Source organism: Tachypleus tridentatus, chromosome 3 (assembly GCF_004210375.1).
Source record: "Tachypleus tridentatus isolate NWPU-2018 chromosome 3, ASM421037v1, whole genome shotgun sequence".
NCBI classification, from domain to species: domain Eukaryota; kingdom Metazoa; phylum Arthropoda; class Merostomata; order Xiphosura; family Limulidae; genus Tachypleus; species Tachypleus tridentatus.
The window spans coordinates 9,470,921-9,494,395 of record NC_134827.1 but is presented as its reverse complement, the minus strand read 5'-3'; the positions used below and the strand labels follow the sequence as shown (position 1 = coordinate 9,494,395).

General features: G+C 34.1%; 1 protein-coding gene across 2 annotated transcripts in view; it reads left to right on the top strand.

Annotated features, from left to right (window-relative positions):
• Positions 1-8,276: 8,276 nt before the first annotated feature.
• Positions 8,277-23,475, top strand: part of LOC143246314 (nuclear factor NF-kappa-B p105 subunit-like) — a 55,655-nt gene continuing 40,456 nt past the window's right edge. Inside the window, exon 1 of one of the 2 annotated variants that reach the window (XM_076492826.1) lies at positions 8,277-8,415. In XM_076492826.1, the coding sequence (XP_076348941.1) occupies positions 8,401-8,415 (15 nt within the window). In that variant the 5' untranslated portion in view covers positions 8,277-8,400. Of the gene's footprint in view, positions 8,416-22,623; positions 22,841-23,475 lie in introns of those variants that run through there. The other variant, XM_076492827.1, reaches the window with a different exon arrangement.

The following is a 23,475-nucleotide window of genomic DNA, read 5'->3' as shown; positions in this document are numbered from 1 at the left end:
AAATAGACATTATCTACAATAAATATCAAAGAAATAGAACAGTTAGAATAGTCCTCTGGTGAGACAGTGGTAAGTCTTCGGATTTTACAACGCTAAAATCATGTGTTCAATTCCTCTTTATGAACATAGCAGAAAACACGTTGTGGTTTTTCTATAAGAAAGCACACAGCTATAATAAAACAGTTGAAATGAATTTTTATATCATACTTTTGTGCTAAAACTGCAAATAAATTAAAGAAATATATATTTTTTTAATTCCTACATCGTTTGTTTGTTGTTTTTGTTTTTTGGAATTTCGCACAAAGCTACTCGAGGACTATCTGTGCTAGCCGTCCCTAATTTAGCAGTGTAAGACTAGAGGGAAGGCAGCTAGTCATCACCACCCACCGCCAACTCTTGGGCTACTCTTTTACCAACGAAAAGTGGGATTGACCGTAACATTATAACGCCACCACGGCTGGGAGGGCGAGCATGTTTGGCGCGACTCCGCGACCCTCAGATTACGAAGCGCACGCTTTAACGCGCTAGGCCATGCAATTCCTACATCACTAAACCAAGTAGAAAATATGGTATACATGTCTATTAAAACAGTTTTCTTAAAATCAATTCGTAAAAATATATTGTTACGGGAATTAAGTGCATATATTAATATACGTTGCGGACTCATGTAAATTCTACTTACCTATTTATACTTTTCTTGATTAAATCCACATATTAATGTTAATCTCTATCTATACGTTATTCTATGTACTTAAACGTATTAGCACATCTTCACATTTTACGTAATAAAAAATAGACCAGCTGAAGGCATTATTTGCTAAACCCTTCTTTAGCTCGGTGCTCTAATATAGTTTATTTTAAAATCATAATACATGCTGCGTATAGATTAGTTATTATGGAAAACTACTGTTGCCCAGTTTTAAGCTAGATTTCGGCCCACCATGGCCAGGTGGTTAAGGCACTCGACTTCTTAATCCGAGGGTTGCGGGTCCTTAGGGCGTTATAAATGACGGTTAATCCCACTATTCGTTGGTAAAAGAGTAGCCCAAGAGTTGGCGGAGGGTGTTGATAACTAGTTGCCTTCCTTCTAGTCTTACACTGCTAAGTTAGGGACGGCTAGCACAGAGAGCCCACAGATAGCTTTGCGCGAAATTCAAATCATTTGAGCTAAATTTAAATTTCCAGTTCTTGTTATTGCACCATTCTGATTTTAAAAAAATTAACTCACATACAGAGGGTGGACAAAAAGGTGGCCCCACTTGAAAATGTTGTTAATTTGTTATATCTTTTATCAGATAACATAAAAATGCAAAACTATTTATTTTTAGAACGTACTCGATGAGATATGTTCAAACATAATCTCAAATCTTATTTTTAACACTGGCTACCGTAAATACTTGAACTTTTCATGATTTTAGTTACATATTCTCATAAAAAGTGTTGTGCACGTGCTGTAGTTTTTTAGATCTTATTTCAGTTAGTCTAAGAAATAATCAAACAAGTTTCTCTGCAGCAATAGAATATAAAAATGAAACTCATAATAACACAAACCAGTTTTACAAGTTAATATTTAGTCGGCGTTCCCTTGGATTTCAGTACTGCTTAACAACGACGTGGCATGCTTCCCTTGAGTTTGTATTCCTGAGTGATTGATTGTCATTCTTCTTTCAGCACTTCAAAGAGTTCATCTTCCCTGTTTGGCTTACGATCTTTTGTTAATCGGTTTAACTCAGTCCATAAATTTTTAATCGGATTCATATCAGCTGATTGACCTGGCCAGTCCATAATATCAATTGTCTTTTAAGATATCTTCTAATGACTCCTCAATTGCAGAGAAACTGCAAGTAACAGTTAGTTTTCAATATTCTGTATACTAAAACAATAATAAAAAAGATATGATGTTGATCATGCTTCTGAAATACCTAAAAGGTTAGAAAACACAAAATAATAAAACTTCAATATAAAAAGACTTCTAAACTACAGAAAACTTATGAACAAAACAGGTAATGGAATGCTACTGTGTGTATTAGTTATTATACTTTAAGGACAAACATCGAGAGCTTACACAACAAATATTCAATATCTTGAATCAGACTACGCCATTTAAAATGATATAAACTGATTGTAACTCATTAAAACTTGTGAATTAATTGAATTTCATAAAATTATTGATTAATTTGTATTCTGTTAAAAGTTCTCTTGAGATAACAGTAATAGAAAGGCTCAATTTATTTTCAAATAACCTAATCAATGTCACATCAAAAGACGTTTTCTTTGAGACTTCATTCAACGTAACAATATTCAATTATCTTCGTTCTCAAAATTTCAGTTTGTTAAATCTATCAGGTTACAATGATTAAATTCAAACCACACACACACACACGTATATATATATAGAAAGAAAGCGTGATCGTCAGGATTTATATAGGGTCCGGGATTATTTATAGTAGATGTCTGTGATCTGTTGGCGATAAATTTCAACAATAAACGGACAGCACACAATCCACTTGTTTTAAAATAATATATTTAGAGCAAGTTAAATGTGAGTACAAAACTTCATTACACTATTGGTTATCTTAATTGTATCCAGAGCTTTAACTAATTTTTCGTCAAAACCCACACAGGTGGGCTCAATTACATTAGAGCATCCTTTGAAAAGACAAATTATTCTCCTTTATATCTGTTATAGCAATATAAGCTGTGAAACTTACTTTAGAAATCGCCCGTCATGGCTAATTTATATGCATTCTAGCTTCATTTTCATTCATTTCTTTACATTCACCAGCTTTCTTGCTGGTTCTTTTTACCTACACGTATTTATAACAAACAACTAAAATAACTAGCCCTTTAGTAATAACAATATAATACATAAAGAGAAAACTAAGAGGCTTCGAGTAAGATGATGTCAACAATACTACAATAGTCTAGTGCAACAATTAGACTACAAATACGACTCATATAAAGTTAAGTAACGAAACTTGACATAACTATCGCTTTTAAAATAATTCGCTTTTAACACCCTTGCTGTGAAAACTAACTAATCATTAAATCTCCGGATATTAACTCTTATACTGAACGGTCTTGTATATCCAACAATAAGAGTTGGATTTATTTTTAGAATATTTATGAGTAACTAGGATTACGTCTACAAAGAGTTGGTACAACTGTATAGAATTAATGAGACCAATAGTTATGAGACTATGGTTATTTCCTGTGATCTTCCTCAAATTTTTGCCATTTGGTTTGAGTGGCACTATAAATGTTACAGTTAATAGTGCTAATAGTTTTTTTGAAAACAGTGAGTTATTTTACAGACGTAGGCCCGGCATGGCCAAGCGTGTTAAGGCGTGCGACTCGTAATCTGAGGGTCGTGGGTTCGCATCCCCGTCACGCCAAACATGCTTGCCCTTTCAGCCGTGGGGGCGTTATAATGTGACGGTCAATCCCACCATTCGTTGGTAAAAGAGTAGCCCAAGAGTTGGCGGTGGGTGGTGATGACTAGCTGCCTTCCCTCTAGTCTCACTCTGCTAAATTAGGGACGGCTAGCACAGATAGCCCTCGAGTAGCTTTGTGCGAAATTCAAAACAAACAAATTTTACAGACTGTCTCAGTATGCAATTTTGTATTGCATTGCTTGTATACATTAAGTATTTTATAAGTTAAAGAAATAGCTTGATTTGAATTTCACGCAAAGTACACAAAGGCTATTCGTCCCTAATTTAGTAGTGATAGGAAAGCAACAACCCAACATCACATGCTGCCAACTCTTGGGCTACTCTTTTACCAACAAATAGTAGAATTGACCGTCATTTTACACTGCCCAAAGAATGAAAGTACGAGCATGTTCAGTGATGGGTATTCTAACTTGCAACCCTCAGATTGTGAATCGAGCGCTTTATCCCTTTGGTCAAACCATAAATAAATAATGCACCAAGTAAAGCTGATATCATAACTTTAAGTTACAAAAGTAATATTAGAAAATAAAACTTTTATGAAAGTTTTTAGTAGATAGTTTTCCCCTCCATATTTATTGCTATAGATCGTTATTCTCCTATGAATTAATTATTTTACAGGAGAATGAAATTAATTAACACTCTGTCGCTGTAGGGTTATCTGTCCTATAAGCATCCTGATACAAAAGTCATAGATTGCTTTACTTAATGTTTAATATTAATAGATTTTTTCAATCATGCCTTTTATCGGTTTCTTTAATCTTGACATTTTGAGACGAATAAATGTAATTTTTCTAATTAATTCCAGATCATTTGCATAACAGTTTTTGAAACGTTCCTTATAATTTTAGTATTATTTCTTTGTTCATATCGCTGACTCACAACGTTTTAAAGACAGATATAATCAGTCATTAAAAAATATGTTTTGAGATTAATACGTCATACCAGTATAAAAGGAACTCGGGACATTAAAAAAATCACGCATTTGAAAGGGTTTGACTAGATAACTGCACGGTGATGAGTTTTAATAGCGACAAGATTATTATTTACTGAATTAATTTCATACATACATTTATAATAACGATTACTTCTATGAAGTCACATGTCTACTTAATCTGGTGGGTCATTCATGAATATCCTGGTATTTATTAAATATGTACGTTTTTACAACAGTTCTAAACATCAATTTGGCCCCTGAACATCTATAGATTACTGTGTAGTACGGGTATTATAAATGATTTTTAATTGTCGTTGACGAATTTTAGATAATTTAAGGTGATCCCACGTACTTGTGTTCCTTTATTCTTTATTGTTATTGTTTCTTATTGTTGTTACTTTTTACTAGCAAATCGTCTTAATCATTTGAAATGTGCAATTAAAACTACAGTAGTAACTTGAGCCAAAAGTATGGATCGTAGATTAGCTTAGTCGTGTTTTGAACCTTTATTTGTGCTTTCGCCATGAATTTATGGATTTGCTTTAGTTTATGAAATGTCGGTTAACATGCCAAAAACGTAGGAAGACTTTAATCAAATGCATGTGCAACTTATGAAAATGTTGTCTCTAATTAATAATCGACTTGTTAGTTGTTTCTCAATAAATCAAGTAACATAATTTACACTATAGCTTTAAAATTAACTTTCAAGTTTAATATTCTAAACAACACTGTTTACTGGCGGATCTAAAACGTAAGGAAGAGGACGACGCCTCCTTTAACATAAAATTATTCTTTTGTGAGTGAATTCAGTTCATACGAAAACTAAAAAAATAATATTTTATTATACTTTTAAAAATGTCACAGTGAAGCCATTGTGTCGTCATTATTATTGTTATTATTATATCTATTATACATGGCGTTCCTCCCTCCTCTCTTCCGTGTACAGGGGTCCTCTCATGGCGTTGTTCGTATTTAAAATGAGGCAATCTGTGTATTTCATTTTTATCTAAATTTTTTTGGGCTCAAGATTAAATAATGCCTTCGTATGCATAGCAGTGCCTTTATCTCTTATGACTCATGTCATAAGTTATCATACATTAGGTGTCTATGTAATAAAAAGTCTACAGCCAGAAAAATTGGATGAAGCACAAAAAAACCAAAACAGAGGTAACTTGGTATTAAGAATAGTAGTAAATGCATCCAGGTACAAGCACCAACCTAAATGCACAGCCACTGAAAGACTGAAGGATATAAATATCACTCAGTCAGATACATTTTGTCTGGCAAGAAAAACAATTCATGACAAGGGTGAAAGCACCCAGAAAATGACGAACAATTAAGTGAATATTAGATGTGAAGGACCAAAAAAAGAGATCCAATGCTCAAAAATAAATGAAATAAGAACTGGTGCCTCCCTTGTGGTTGATATACACCAGTGGTGCACAAACTTTTTGAGTCAGGGGCCACAAAAAAGTGAAGATTAAAATCGTCCCACAGTTGTTTCATACAAAATGGACATCACATTTAAGAACACACAAATAACGATTACATCAAAGAGTTTGCAAATTATTCTAAGAAATGTTATGATATGTCAACTGTCACAAAGTCAGTGCAATGGATGGTGCTGCATGTCACCTACGAGCTTAGAAATGTCCGGCTTGATGTTTGATGTTGAAAGACGCAAGACTGCTTCCAGATGATCATCAGTCAACTGATTGCGAGTGTTGTTTTTGTTCAGTTTCATATGCGAGAAAGCCTGTTCGCAGCAGTACGTGCTGCCAAACATGCTGGTGTGGACAAGTGCGTTCTCTTCCAGATTAGCAAATGTATCAGGCAATGTTTTGTAGAAATCAAGCAAACTGTTTTCTCAGTAAATAGCACCCAGTTCATCAGATGCCTGGAGATCAGTAAGTTTGAGTTGATATTCTGCTGACAAGTCACCCACTGACACACTGAACGGATCAGCAAAAAGTTTCATCAACAATCTGCATTGGTCAAAGTCATGAAACCGTGAGTTGAGGGTTTGAATCAAGGTATCTAGCTTCCTAACATAAACTTGTGAGTGAATGTCCTGATTCTTCTGCAGCTGTGACTGAAAAGTGGGGAAGTGCACGAAGTTGCCTGATCAGTCGTGAAAATCACTTCTGTGTCTTTGTTCTTGCTTCTGAGGAATCTATCACCTCACCAATCAACTCCCAGAATCTTCTGAGCATCTTCCCTCGACTCAGCCAGCGTACTTCACAATGATGCACAAGGTCACCATAGTCTGAATCAATTTCTACAAGAAGACTTCGAATCTGACGGCGATTGAGCCCTCGTGATTTCATGAAATTAATGGTTTTCGTTACTAATGCCATCAGTGCCTAAAAACCAAGTTCTTTACTGCACAGGTTTTGTTGGTAAATAATACAGTGCAACTTCACCAACTGTCTGTTCTGTTTTCATCGATTCTTCATCAACAGTGCTACCAGCCCGCTACTTTCTCCGGTCATGGCTGGTGCTCCATCAGTTGTCACACTTATCAGTTTCGTAAAATCCAATGAAACACGACTACACAGTCGTACTATCTTCTCGAATAGAGCAGTTGTCTGACCCTTCATGGAACCCATGCCGATTAGTTCCTCTGTGATATCAAACGATGACGACACACCACAAACAAAAACTAGTAACTGTGCTGTTGAATTGATGTCAGTCGACTTTGTGCGAAATTCAAAAAAACAAACAAACAATTAATTTTAGTCTGGCATCAGGTGTAGCTTGGTGGTTCCTCACAGGAACACAGTTATTGATACCAGTGTGTAGTGTTCTATTTTTTTCCAGAAGTTTCAACTGTGGAGTTGACCACCGTGTCATTCTTCCATATTACTGACTGAAAGTGAGCACTTATGTTGTTTCAAAGCTACTTCCGCGGGTGGTATCCTTAATCTTTGAGCTTGCTTTATTCTTCTGTTATAAATTATTTGTAGCATCCCAAGGCAGTAATTAAACAGAATGAACTCAACATTTATACAGAAGAAAAAGCGTGGTTAAATAAGTTAGATTTGCTCTGCTTAGATAACTTTTATTGTTTTATAATTTGTATATGCAATTCAGGAAAAATTAAGTAATTTAACAAAGAAACGAATTTTTGTTATTAACAAACGGCTTAATTGGACAGCGTAGTGGTGAAAATCAGAGAGATGACGTTTTGATCCACTAACATATATATATTTTTTCGGGCCTTGCGTGAGCGTAATGAAACGTCATCCTTTTATCTTTTCACCAGCAAAGAATGTTCTTACAACATTTAAAGAACTTATAAATTGGGATGTTTAAACTATTTAGATATTCCTGTTAAAAAGTGGCTAAATAATGAATGAAATTAAACATTAAAAAATTCGAATCTTGTGTGTATATATATATATATATGTATATATCATAAATAAATAAGATACGGCATGCTTGTTATCACAATAAGTTTGTTTGTTTGTAGTTAAGCGCAAGTCTATACAACGTGCTATCTATACTACGCCCACCAGAGGTATCTAGCATTGTTGGTCCGTGAACATACCTGTGTCACTGGAGGGCATCATAATACGTAAATTTTACTAGAAGACTCATTTTCCTTCTCTAAGTTTTATACACTTGTTTGTAGTGTTCTGTAGTGACAAGGGAGTACAAAGCAGGCAGTTCTTTGAAGCATTGGACAACGTAAGGTCTCGATTAAAGCAACGAAATACTAGTTATTATAATATCCTAATTGGCACGAGTATCCTAATCCACCTGTTTCCCAAGTTATGTTTTATCGCGTTGTTAATAGGTAGCGCTGTTTAACCCTGCTGTGGTTCCTACAGTCCCACAGGGATTGTTGGCAATTGTTCTGAGGGTTTTGGTAATAGTTTCAAGGCTATTATAAACACCTTAGTGAGATGATGACAAAAGTGACAGAACATAAAGACTGTTACACATTGGAAAACCAAACGATCAATGAGATTTCACTCTGTTGACGCATAATAACAGTCAGTGGAAAGCATGCTGAGACCTAGGGTAAGTAGCCACAGTTATGTTAAAATCGAATCTGGCTTTCGTTACAACTGACAACGTATACCTTTTATTTTGCAACTAATACTGCTTTTGTTTTCTTTAAATATTTTATAAAACGTATAATTTGACTTAATCATAGAGAACTTCCTAAAATATTTCAAAAATAAATGTTACCTTTCAAACAGTTTAACAAAGAAATTATTTAACAGAGAAAAAAGTGTTAAGATAATTACACTTGAAATAGAGTGATTGTCTTAGCGAAATTATATACACAGTATTCTGTAAACCTGTATTTGAAATATTCTCCAATAATGTACCAAAACAGAAATTTAATTATATCACAACGAGCATTTGCAAATGTGTTATGATTGTAGATACGAGTGTTTGACAACCATATGAAGTATTTGTTTCTTTATATTTAATTAAGTTCAACGACACTCAGTAGATTGGGTTAAGCCCACCACAAGTAACGAATCCCGTTGTTTAGCGTTGTAAATCCATAAACTTATCGCTGAGTACAGTTGAACTATGAGAAAATTCAATAATTTCAAAAATATGTCTCCTTTTACATTTGTTAAAAGTTTAGTTTTAATATGCTTCAATTATATTTATCCATTCTTAAAATATACAGTTTCGTTCTAAAGATATCAAATAAACCGAACTTAAAATCTATAGATAGTAAAATTGTTAATATCGAAAATCCATTAAAAAAAAGATGGAAAATTTTGAGTTGTTTAATTTGCTCCGTTATTTAGAAATGCGACTATTCCTGAGACTTTTCTTTACGAACTTGCAACCAGATCAATGTTTCCAAGTACAATATTTTATACCATCGTGTACAATGTAACTCCAACTTTCTTCTCACAACATAGATAGTTGGGTATGGGAATATATACAATTATTCACCAATTCGCTGACAACTGGCCAAACTATCTGGTTGAACATAAATGTATAAATTATTCCTTGTATTATCCAATATATTGAATATTTATAGTTTTAATTCGTTCGATTGTAAGAACGATAGTTATTTTAACTGTTGCTCTTACTCTATTTTCGTTTCAAGTTGTAGATAAAATTCCAGTCAATACAATCATCCGAGTGGTGTGGTTCACGTGCCAGGCATGACCAGGTGGTTGAGGCACTCGACTCGTATTCTAGAATCGTGGGTTCTAATCCTCTGTCACACCAAACATGCTCGTCCTTTCAGCCGTGGGGCGTTATAAGTGACGTCAATCCCACTATTCGTTAGTAAAAGAGTAGCCAAAGTGTTGGCGGTGGGTGGTGATGCCCCTCTCAGCGGTATGTCTGCGAACTTACATAGCTAAAAACCAGGTTTTCGATACCCGTGGCGAGCAGAGCACAAATAGCCCATTGTGTAGCTTTGTGCTTAATTCAAAAACAAACCAACATACTTGCTGCCTTCCCTCTAGTCTTACACTACAAAATTAGGGACGACCTTCTTCGGTCGTCGTTTAGAGACGGCTAGTGCAGATACCCCTCATGTAGCTTTGCGCAAAATTCGAAACAAACCGTTTGGTTCACCTGTTGATCTAAATTTATAGATGAATTATTTTCGAATGGATGTTTTCGTCCACTCTTGACTGTCTGTCCGATAAATGTTAAATTAATGCTAGTGAGGCGGCGTCTTTTAGAGAAACTTTTTGTACATCTGTTATATGTATGTCGATTGTTTCAATAGTCGTTTCGTAGAATTCAATCATAATTTTTCGTTATTCGCGCAATCTTTGAAACTAAAAGAATGCGTGGATAACGAAAAATGTTATGTGAATTTGCCTATTGAGTTTTCTTTTCTCTAGAAACAGCTTTTCAGCACGTAGCTTAACTTCTTTCGTCAATAATTCTACTTATTAAATATAAAAATATTAAAGCAACAACATAAGGTAATTGGAATATTTTTGTTTGGTATTAATAAAAGCACTTCATCTAACATTTGTATCTGTGCGGTGATGTAATTTAAAACATTCAACGAAATGTTGTTAGAATTTGTAAGATAGATTTGTTTATCGTTTAATTTCGAGTAAAGATACTAAAGGATTATCTGCACTATCCTCTCCCAATGTATAAATAATAGACTAGAGAAAAGGAAGCTAGTCAACAATCCCAGCCGCTAGCTTTCGAGCTACTCTTTATCAAAGAAAAGGGTAATTAACATTCATACCATATCGTCCCAAGGCTAAAAGAGTCAAGCATATTCGGCGATTAGATTCGAACCCGCAATATGTAGGTTGTTAATCGAGCGCTTTAACATTAGTCTAGTTTTGAAGGTTCTTAGTAACTTTATCATTAAAAACAAACAAAAAACAGTACCACGTATTGCGATTAGCGTAACAAAATTAACTATGATTTTAATATAATTTTCATCACCATAGCTCTGTATAAAACTAAGTTAAATATATAGTAGTTCGTGCGATGGTTGAGCATGAAAATTTTCTCACGATAAGTTGTAGTAAATGAAAAATGTATTGTATATAAAAAAACGCTTATATTTCAAAAAGGGCAAAGGACTTGAGATAACATCCTTGACATATCTTGAAGGTTTCTAGTCCATTGGATAGTGAGTCGAATATTTTATCATGTTCTTATTTAAGGGAGGTATCAGCTTAGGAGCGGGGATTCCCTCTGTTTCAGATGAACAGTGATAGCTGTCCACACGTCGGAGGTCAACTAAAACCATATTTGTTTTGTTTTTCCTCTCGAAAAATGTTTCACGCATTTTTTCATTATTTCCAAATATATATTCTTGTCAGCCAATTACACATTAAGATAAATGCTTCCTCATACACAGAAACATGCTAAGGATTTGTTTCGCTTTCTGATTTTTTCAGTAAAGTAGACTTGCAGAGGGCACTGAAAGGAACAAGAGAAACCGCGTTTATATTCAGGCCTTGTATTTCGAGCATGTATTACGTTCAAAGAATATTAACAATGTGCTATCTTTCTATCTAAGGAATAGAATCAATGACATTAGAATTCCGTTCACTCATTAGTGTCTGTTGCCAAAGAAGTATCATTTATAAGTTTCATTGTCAGAATGTATCATACGTTAAATCCGTGGTAATATGAATGTATATGATATGCCTAATTGGAACCTATAAAACAAAACGAGCTTTCTACGGTTGTAAACAAAACCACTCAACACAGGTCAAAATAAACCACACTGAAGTTCGTGAAAACGATTTTCAGTTTATTCCATTTAATAACATATAAACTTTAGTATATTGTCTTGAAGTTTTTGTCGATTCGAGGGCACGTTCTAAGCTTTGAATAAAAACCTGTCTGAATAATCACTGATGTATAAAGCTGTTTGGAGAAGTTACAATGATGTACATAACATAAACATTTATTACTCTTATTTCATGAACGGCTTTCAACTCGCAATTGCAAGATCGAATCCCCACCACACTAAACATGCTTGTCCTATCAGTCAAGCATTAAAATATTACGGTTAATACCACTATTCGTTTGTAAAAGAGTACCCCAAGAATTGATAGTGGGTGGTACAACAAGCTGCCTTCCATCCAGTAGTACACTACTAAATTAGGGACGGCTAACGCAGATAACCATCTCGTGTAGCTTGGCATGACCAAGTGGTTAAGACATTTGACTCGTAATCTGAGGGTCGTGGGTTCGAATCTCCGTCACACCAAACATGCTCGCTCTTTCAATATTAAGTACAGCAGACAACGTCAACACCAGACATACCGATCACTGCCATCGAATCGTTACTTTATATCTCACATACTTTAACATATGAGGCCCGGCATGGCCAGGTGGTTAAGGTTCTCGATTTGTAATCTGAGGGTCACGAGTTCGAATCCCCGTCACACCAAACATGCTCGCTCTTTCAACCGTGAGGGCATTATAATGTTACAGTCAATCCCACTATTTGTTAGCGGTGGGTGATGATGACTAGCTGCCTTCCCTCTAATCTTACGATGCTCTGTAACCTCTGTATACAACTGTTTACAACTAACAAAAATAATAATACGTGTAGCTTATTAAGCAAACGTGAATAGAAAAGGTGACAAACTTATATATTCTCCAGGCGGCTGGTATGGGTATTTAACACTTTAATTAAAATAAAGTGCAGAACAATGGTTTGATCTTTGTAGGTCATTTTCAGGTGACAAACTTAAGGATTGTTTATTAAACCACTGAACTGTCAACTTTTGTTTAATGTCAGTTTTGCAATGACTATAATATATAACAATATATATACAAATAAATCTGTAGTACAAAGAGCCATTAAACTCATAGGTAAATTCAGTGAGCGCAGCTTATCCGTCTGTGTTTTATATTTTATTTGTTAATGGATTTTAAAGCCTAAACAATTCATCGTAATGCAGCCGAAAGTTATAAGAAATCAGTAAACTTTAATTGTGTTTCTTTTAATGCTCACTCGTCTTTAAATAATTCTTCATTATTTCAAATTAGTAAAGTGAAATTCCCCGAAATATGTGCTTATATCTACTGTTAAAATTCAAAATGCTCTTTTCAAAAAGTTTTTCTTCAAATAAAACTAGAATTACATTATGATAATTAATATTTGCACCCATCCACCGTTGTATTTAAACATGGGATCTCGTAAGTAATAGCTACATATAATTCATTGTAGGCGACAGCATGTCAAAAGAGATGACATAAAAGGTGGTATTTATAACGAAATGGATCTTCATATTATTTTTCTCTATTACTTAAGATGTCACTTGTTTGTAAGACTTAAATTTTCTAAACATATGCTAGGTTCTAGCTGAGATGTTACACTGTAGCTGATTCCATTAAGGAATTTATCGACTGTTTCGTGAGATAGTTGTATTACGTCTTACATTGTTTTGTGTAAAGACTGTTTTATGATTATTAAGTGAAGAAGAAATACTTTCACTTTTTTAGTATTCAAGTTTCTTACTCGTCGGCTTCAAAAAGAGAGAGCTGTATTGTGAATGTATTGTGTCAGCTTTGAAAGAGTTAGGATGTGCCATGATATTCTCCTTTTTTTTTCTACGTTCTTCAGTCTCTCGTGATGACGAGAAACCCACTTGAAATAATAATGTATCTCAGAACGGCTGGTATGGGTATTAACACTTTTACTAATAAAGCAAAGAGCAACGTTTCGACCTTCTTAGGTCATGTTCAGGTTCTCTGCTTTATTGGTAAAAGTGGTAATACCCATACCAGCCGTTCTGAGATACATTATTATTTCAAGATACGTTTTCACTTTATTGATCGCGTGGTATGCCAGTTGCTTCAATCCCCTAGTCGCACAGATAGACCGTTGTGTAGCTTTGTGCTTAATTGCAAAGAAACAGTTGTTTCATTTGTACTTTTTTATTAGATAATAAAATAGTCCACTGCTACCCTATTTGTCGCTCGCTTGCTTTCATTTTAAACAAATGTTTGACTTTTATTCCAAATTTTACACTTTAACTTGTCTCCTTCACTCCTAGGCCAGACATGGCCAGGTAAGTTAAAGTGTTCGACTCTTAATCTGAGGGTCGCGGGTTCGAATATCCGTCGCACTAAACATGCTCGCCCTTTCAGGCGTGGGGGCATTATAAAGTTTCGGTCAATCCCACTATTTGTTGGTAAAAGAGTAGCCCAAGAGTTGGTGATGGGTGGTAAAGACTAGCTGCTTTCCCTTTAGCCTTACACTACTAAATTACGGGCGGCTAGCGCAGATAGCCTTCGTGTAGCTTTGTGCGAATTTCAAAACCAAACAAACAAACCTTCACCCCACATGTGACAAATCTCCACACTTGTCCTTCTATTTATTAAGTCCTCGAACCTCTATCATTGTAAATAACTAATAATTATTTGCTAGGTTTATCTTTGAACTTATTATCCTATAGCTGGTACTTCGTCTATACTTCAGACAAAAACTTATTTGAGAGGTTTTCGCTAACTGTCATACTTGTTACGAACTGAAACTAAAAGAGAAAACTAGTGGGTTTATCCATAATCTGATTAGTTCCTCAGTGTTTAAAATATTTAGATTAAGCCATTTTCATTTGATTTTTTTCAATTAGGTTAATAACTAAACTGCTCATAAGAATTAAAAGAAACTGTGAGTTTTCTATACTCTAACTATTACGAGCTATTACTAACAAGAGGGAATAGCTGCGGCACTTGAAATTATTTTAGACAGGATTAGAGTAAATTAATCTACGAGACCGTTTGTTTTCCTTTTCATTAGCTACATTTTATTACTTGTTAGGATCTCTACTAATGTATAAGACCTTGGGCGTGGTCAAATACATCAGTCGAAAGAGTTTGAGCTTTTAAATGGAACACTGTAATTAAATCTGAAATCGGAGCTATGTTGTTATTTATAGTTAAACATAAAACTACACAAAGGATTATTTGTGCTCTACCCACCGCGGATGTTGAAGCTCGGTTTTTAACGGTATGAGTTCGCAGATATACCGCTGTGCCACTGGGGGAGGCGGAGGTATGAGAAATTTGTACTTGAAAAACAAATTCAGAACCATTCTCTCAGCCGCTGTGTCGCGACTAAGAATGGCACTCCCCCCGAGTTCCTCTTTCTGCAAAATAAGTGTTACATGACCAGTCATGTGGTAACATGAATATAATTGCTATTTGAACCAATGTTCCTAAATGACTGGAAATTATTTCTTAATAAAGTATGTGATTACTCCGAACTAAAATTAATATTATCTTCCAATCAGAATATATCAGCAACACTTTCTTGTTTTCAACAGAACGATATATTTAGGATCATTAAACTGCGGAAATATCAAACAGCAATCACTATTCTACGAATAACCAAAATATTTTAAAACTTTTTCATCTTCATGATACCAATAATTTTGACGAAATTCCACCCATGCCTGATTAAAAAAAAAAAAATTCCATGTCATTAGAGATTCGCCACAACATTCGCCGTTTTTGTTTGCACACTTTTCCTGGATTTAAAAATACCTCATTTGGTGTTATGTCAGTTCACAACACACTGTCATGTTTGTTTTTATCTGTGTGATCTTAAGCAAGGTGTAGATACATACTTGTCTATTTTCACATGTTAGGCAGTCTTCTGACCATTTTCGAGTAGTGATGTAAACTTCCGTTTGTAACTGTACTTTACGTATATGCTTCTAATCAATTTAACACGGAAATTATTCATATCTTACGTATGAATTTTTGTTGCATTTTTATACGTTATTTTTCTGTTATTAGACCTTAAAACCTAATTTGCACCAAAGACGCTTTAATATACTTTGAACGGTGCTTTTGGAAACACTTGCTTTTAGCAATATATTATGTTTTCTTTTATTATGTGAAAAAAGTAATTCGTGCTCATTTTCAATTGTTATATTCTAAATTCTTTTTATATTTTTCTTAGTTTCTACAGGTGTAAACTTGCAAAGCTGTTGAATGTTATTGAAAAATTACTGGCGATTCACTGAATTTAATTAAACAAGCTACGTTCTAAATTAGTAAAGATATTTATGTTTTTGTTTGTTTATTTGTCATTAACCTCAAAACTTGTTTGTTTGTTTTGAATTTCGCGCAAAGCTACTCGAGGGCTATCTGCGCTAGCTCTCCCTAATTTAGCTGTGTAAGACTAGAGGGAAGGCAGCTAGTCCTCACCACCCACCGCCAACTCTTGGGCTACTCTTTTACCAACGAATTGACGGATTGACTGTAACATTATAACACCCCCATGTCTTTCAGTTTATTTATAAAATTTTAGTTGCATTAATACGCTAATTTATTTCCAAGTCAATAATTTAACCTTTTTAAGCAAATATGTGTGTATATAATGAAACTGAGATCAGCTTCCCTGGTTGTACTCTCGTGATCTACTCTGTAAACAAATAACATCCCAGAACCTTCACCAGGAGAAAGAGAAATAGAGATGTTTTGAAATATTCTATCCTTTCTTCTCTTTCTTCTAATAATCGCCCCCTGCTAGTACACCGGTAAGTCTACGGATTTACAACACTAAAATCAGGGGTTCGATTTTCTTCGTTGGGCTCAACAGATAACCTGAAGTGTCTTTGCTATAAGAAAGCACTTTCTTGTAATTAAATTATTTAAAATAATATTTGTTTATGATCATTTTTATTAACAAGTAAAGCATACCTAGGGGTGGTAAAATTTTCCCGTATAATGCCGGTTTATGCGAAACGTTAACTGCGAAATTTGAACACTGAAATACGACCTCTATTAGTAAAATGGAATAGCGAAAATACTTTTAAGGGCCAGATGGTTAAGGCACTCGACTCGTAATCCGACCGTCGCGGGTTCGAATCCCTCTCCCACCAAACATGCTCGCCCTTTCAGCCGTAGGAGCGTTATAAAGTGACGGTCAATCCCACTATTCGTTGGTAAAAAAAAGTGACCCAAGAACTTTGCGTGAAATTCCGAAACAAACAACCCTTATTGAATTGTAGCGGCGTGGGTGGCCAGGGACTAGATCTTCATAGTGAGGTGACGTTATACAGCTAATTAATTGAAATTACGAATAAAACAAAAAGTATGTTTGGCAAAATATGTAATCTTACTAAAAAAAAGCATAATTAATAATTAATTGCGGCGGAGTTCTTTGAAATTTCTTTAAATTGTTTGTGACATTTTTATTTTTTGTCTTCTTAGCCAATTCATGCGGAAACTATTTTTGCTTGTTAATCTTGAAACTGTTTGAATTCTTGTTCTAGCTGCTTTTCGGCTCCGTGAAGAAAACACTTTGTCAACATCAGTTTTTTTTTATAATAGTATATTTAAACAAAACCAACAGCTCTCGTACAGTCACAATAGTGATTTTGGGGGCAAAAGGATGCTCAAAATATATGTAGGCTTAGGAGCTCAAAAAACGTTCATTCGCTTCTGAGTGACAAAATTGTCATCTAAACATCGACCTTACTTGGCTACTGACCCGACACAGCCAGGTGATTAAGGAACTTGACTCGTACGTAATCCGAGGGACGCGGATTCACATTCCCGACGCACCAAATATGCTCGCCCTTTCAGCCGTGGTGCGTTATAAAGTCACGGTCAATCCCACTATTCGTTGGTAAAAGAGTAGCTCAAGAGCTTTGCGCGAAATTCCAAAACAAACAAACCTTATTGGATTCTAGCGTCGTGTTCATTTTATACAATTACAATACAGAAAGACACAGTTAATAGTTTCCCAACAATGGTTTTTATGATTGCTATTTTTAAAAGCAAAATTAATTAGTTTGTTTGTTTGTTTATTTTAATTGTTGAACTTAGGCTTATTTAGATAGCGTGCCTATTATTTTATGTTTTTGGGGTCTTTTCACACTAAACCATCCTTCATACCAACGACTTTTGAAAATGTAATTAAACACAAAAATGGTTTATTTTTCTTATGAAGATTGATGCGATAGACTTAAAATAATTACCATCAGTAAACTCTAAACTTCTAGTATAATGAAATAAAGGGCACGTAGTACAATACATGTTTTCACCTTCAAATATACAAAAAACAGGGGAAGCATGTATACATAACTTAATTATCTTTATGTATTCCAAATTAAACTTGGCAAAGCACACAAATAATAGAGATACCATGTATCTTTGTTTGGTTATAGTGTTACGTCACATGATTTATCACCTTTGGAAGACAAATTCCAATAAGTTATTGGTTGTAAGGTTCTCTGCAACTGTTGTACACAGACAGGAGGAATGTTGCTTTTTTATTTCAAGAAACAGTTTTTACTCAAATAAAGATGTTATTTTCTTAATGTGACTAATGGCGTTAAGTTTGAAGACATTAATATTATATATAAGCTAAAAAATATGCATCTTAGACGTCGTATAATAAAAATATAATTAGCTGTATCGATATAAAATGTAACATGTAATAACTTATTGATGTAAATCGGTCAGATGTGCAGTTTCTATTAATCTTACTTTCAATTCAAATCATAATTAATAAATAATTAGACAAAAATACATTCCAGTTTTGGATATTATACACATTTTGTTGTAATATACTGAAAATATAATGTGATATTTATGACTTCTAAGTCCAAACAACAAAGTAACCTGAGGTCTGTCCGACGCTTAGAATCGAACCTCGATTGTAGTTTAAATCCTTAAACTAGCCATGACCTATCCCAAATAACCAATCAATAATGAGCTTTAAAAAACAAATTGGAACCTGCTCAAGAAGAAACAATGAAATAACAATAATAATTTTTCATTCCTAAATTTGTAAAAGAAAAAGGAAGAAACACTGCTATTTATTCTGATTTTAATTGTTCCAATGTCGATACTCAACATATTTATAAGATCTACTACTATAAAGAACTGTTATTTTTAACCAATCTTTACGTGTGTAATCTGAATCAAGTTGTTTCGATGTTGAGTTACACAAGTAATGTTTTCGTTATTTAAAACAAATAATATATCAAGGTAAGCGCACATGTAACGAATTTACCGTTATACGTTTGTTTCAGTTTGGTGCATGTGACGTATATTGTTGGATGTGTATTGTGCAAGTTCCTCCTGTTCTCTACATTTGTAGGAAATTGTCGAGAGCAAGAATCAGAAATATACGTTTTGCGAAAACATTAGCAAATCTTCGAATATTATTGAACGTTCGAGAGTCTCGCCTAATTGCCTATCCGAGAGACAGTATTAGATTGTTGTTTAGTCGCTACAGTCAGTATACTATAACCCTCGGAAGCTACAATTGTGGTAAACGCTTACTAATCGGAAAACTACTGATATTAGCCCGGGAACGTTCAGATATTTTAAACATCACAAACTTCAGTAATATAACTTCGGACGATAGTATTTCTCTGAAGACATTAAACATCTTCAACAGTAAAAAGTCAGCTTGTAAGCGCTATGAGGCTAGCCAAGAAAAGGCAGCTAGCTAGCTCAAGCGAGGTGTAGCAATATCAACTTTGAATTAATTTGCTCGTCGTGAACCTGGATCTCCTATAAAATATTCAGTTCTAGACCAGATAGAAGATCGAATATTTTTGTGAGTCTGTGAAATATTTATAAATAAATAAGTATTTGTATTAACTACTTGTAATAACCGTTATTGTAAATTGCACTTTTTTGTATATTAAATTACATTTGTGTGAAAAAGGAAAAGTTGTATCAATCTTGTTGGCAAATATTATAAATTTGATATATATTAACATTTTAGTTCTAAATTAAAATTTACGGCTGTTTGAAATCGTATATGTGACATAATAAATCATATATTGAGATAAATTATGACACGTAGCGCACGTCAGAGAAGGCAAAGTCATCATGGGCCTTTTGTCAGCGAGGAATATCTATCTGCAGAACAGGTATATTATATACTGATTATGTTTTTCCCAAGCACCAAATATATCTTAACAAACATATTATTACTATACATGTATATCACAGATGGCACGTTCTTAAAATTCTCAGCGATTTACATTATCACAAAAAATTGTTGATTAGCTAAAAGCAAACACAAGGTTTTGCTGGAAATAATACAAGTACTTGCAAATGCGTATAACGTAGTTTCAGATAATAGCTCGTATGTAATAGAGAAACATGTCATCTTATAGAAACAGAGCAATCACAGAATGCCACTATGGAGTAGACTGTTGCGTAATGGTTATGGTTTAGTTACGTAAACACATAATGATAGAGGTAACTTGCTAATAAACAGCTATTTGAAGTAGATTATTCTAAAGTAATTTTGGGTTATTGTGTGAATTCATAAAAAAAATCGGAGAAAGTCAGCAACTGTCTGTAGGTAATTGTTCTTTAGTAACTGTGTTATTAAGTGAATTAGTGTATATCCCCTCAAAATTGACGGGAAAAGTACTACCACTCTGTCCCATAATACACCCTAGCCTCACATTTACTAACTGAAATAAATAAATTTTGCAAAACTAATCTTGACAAATAAAGAGTAATGTAGTCGAGGTAGTCAAACGTCGTAATTAAGATAATTCATGAAATGAATTCGTGGTTCATTAATAGAATAATTATTAGTAAAAATCAGTTAGATTAACAACTTCTATTACATAGAAAACTCAGTGTATTTTGGTAATACTATAATACATTCCAACATTATTTCACAGCGCTTAGCAACAAAAGTATAACCTAATATTGATGTTTGTTTATGTACTGAAAGTACAAAAAGAAGTGTATAACCAAGAAAACTGGAAAAATATTTGTCGATTCTTAACTTAGAGTCTCCATTGATTAAAGAGGATTTTATTAAAACGTTGAAGATTCGACAGAAATAGCTGAATTCAGAAACAATTTGAATATAAAACTGAATAGATGTTTTTACTTTCACAATAAATTTTATGCACTTGGCTCTAAGCCAGGTGATCCCACACAATATTCGTTCTTTAGGTTTATTACACCAACACTCACAAAATTTGTTAGATTTTGCAGCACCTTCCTCCACATGGTCCCCTTGCGCCCCGTCACTAAAATCGTAATGAGCAGACAGTAATCGAACTATTATATCTCGATAAATGTATTTTGCCTTTTATGACGGCTCCTATTTCGAGAAATTAAGTGCAATGAGACGTGACATACACTGACTTTTATATAGATTAGATATCTTATAAATAACGTATCAATGAATGTCAATTTGTAGCAAGTAATCCTGTAATAACTGTGGGCTATTAGATAAACAATTCATCTTGGAAGTAACGTGTCAGTGAATGTCTGGTTAGAGCAAATAGTTCTCTAATAACTGCAGTTTATTGGGCAAACACTCTGTCTTAGCTTTTGTTTGTTTTGTTTTTTTGGAATTTCGCACAAAGCTACTCGAGGGCTATCTGTGCTAGCCGTCCCTAATTTAGCAGTGTAAGACTAGAGGGAAGGCAGCTAGTCATCACCACCCACCGCCAACTCTTGGGCTACTCTTTTACCAACGAATAGTGGGATTGACCGTCACATTATAACGCCCCCACGGATTGGAGGGCGAGCATGTTTAGCACGACGGGGAGCGAATTACGAGTCGCACGCCTTACTGTCTTAGCTACAGTGTCAATTAATTTTTGCTTTTGCCAAACTGTTCTGTTAATAACTTTCGGTTGTTAGTTAAATACGTCATCCTAGAGACAACGTGTCAGCGAATGTCTGTTTGGCAAACTGTTTCGTAACAGTTGCAGGTTGTGAAATTTTCCTGTGTCGTATTACCTAGTTTGATCACAAAATATTAATATGCCTCCGCACGGATATATTTGTTACTAATATCAATGACAGATTAATTGAGTGAACGAACTATTCCCTAAAACCCATTTGAAATAAGTCCTTGCTTTGTATTTACGTCGTTGATTAAGTCAGTGACTCATGTTTGAAAACAGGAAGACAGAGATTGAAATGAGGCCGATTATTTCTGTTAATAATTGTTTTGAAATGTTTGAATAATACATGCGTATGCCAAGTCTTTAGATTTGTTACTGGTATGTAAGCAATATTCCCAAATATAATATATTTAAGTTGATACTTTTATTACCAAAACTACACGTTACAACGATTAACTGTAATAATGAAATCTTGTGATTCCAGTTGTTGCTTAGTTTTTTGTAAAACAAGTTTTCCGGGAAAGTTTTTTCAGACGCCACGTTGGCATATTGTATGCCAGATATTGGAGAAGTGGGATTGCTTTCTCACTTCCCTAAAGAAAAACTCAAAACATAAATGTATATGCTTTATTACCTTACAAAGATCTGTAATAAATAAGCCCATTAGTTTACAAATTACTAGTATACTAATTTCTTTTATTTACCGTTTTCACAAATTAAAATAATGTCTTAAATTGTGACGCAAAGAAAATATTACAATGGCTTTATTTATTTCCTTCTTTTTTGTGAGCAATACCAAATAATAAAATAATTTTTGAAAGTTTATGTAGGCTGTGTGCTTGGTTGTTAGTAAAAACAAAGTAAAGTTTATTTATATTTTTGTCAGTTTTTGAAAGATATAATGTGTAACAAAACTATTAGATTCTACGATAAATTTCAAAGAAAAAAATTGAAAACCGTCTTCACCTATCTTTTACACGGTATTCCAAACATTTCAATGTTGCTTGCAACCAAATATTCAAATAGTAATTCCTTTAAAAATTAAAAGATCATTACGCCGATGGACTCAACTAACGTTGGGATTTCCAAAACCTGGACCATGGCCTTGGTGTATATGAGTTCGAAAGGTACGTCATCCGATGACGTTTAATGTCCACGTGACCAGTCAACATGTAGAAATACATGGGAATTCCCCAATAAACTGTCATGGCGACCATTCTCTCCTTCTTTCTGACCTGTCTTTAGTAAAATAATTTCCAAGTAAAATTTAAAAGTTATAACCTTTACCAACCACATAATCGCAATTATTTTTATAGAGAAGAAGCCCATGTTTGAAGAAAAGAAGGAAAATCTTTCCATAAGCTGCCAGGATAGTCGTAAGTCAATTACAAAGTGAAATGTTTCACTAAAGTTCCAAAACTATTTCGTTGTTTACGCACACAACGAGATAACAATGTTACGAACAATTATTGGTTTCTCTAGTTGTCGGTAATCTATAGCATGACCTTACAGTACTGGCAATGACAAACGTTCGGGCGCATTAAAAAAAAGGACATACAGAATAAAAACTTTCGTTCTAGAATACGTTGTTATTATTAGTAGAAAAATTACTTCTTGAGAGATATCCAGACTTTTGTCTTCTATTTTTCAATACTTTCGATATTTTTTAATGAGTCTAATAAGTGGTTTTATGTATTGCGTGTTTTAGGTAACCTGATATTCATAAAAGTTCCGAAGTTAAAGCCCTATTATAGTTCTTACTTTTCAAGTTTATTTTGTCCAAATACGTTTCTATTGTACGTGATATGTTACGTTGCGAAACGTAGAATACTTAACTGCTTTGAAATTCTGATAAAGATTTATTTTATGGATCTTATTATTAGTAAACCACAACTTTGTTTTCCAGAAGTCTAACTCATGACAACATATGGTTGTAAATAAAACATCTGAATTGTCGCGAGAATCGTTAACTATACGAATACATTCACTATCTAATAAGGCACTGCTTTAC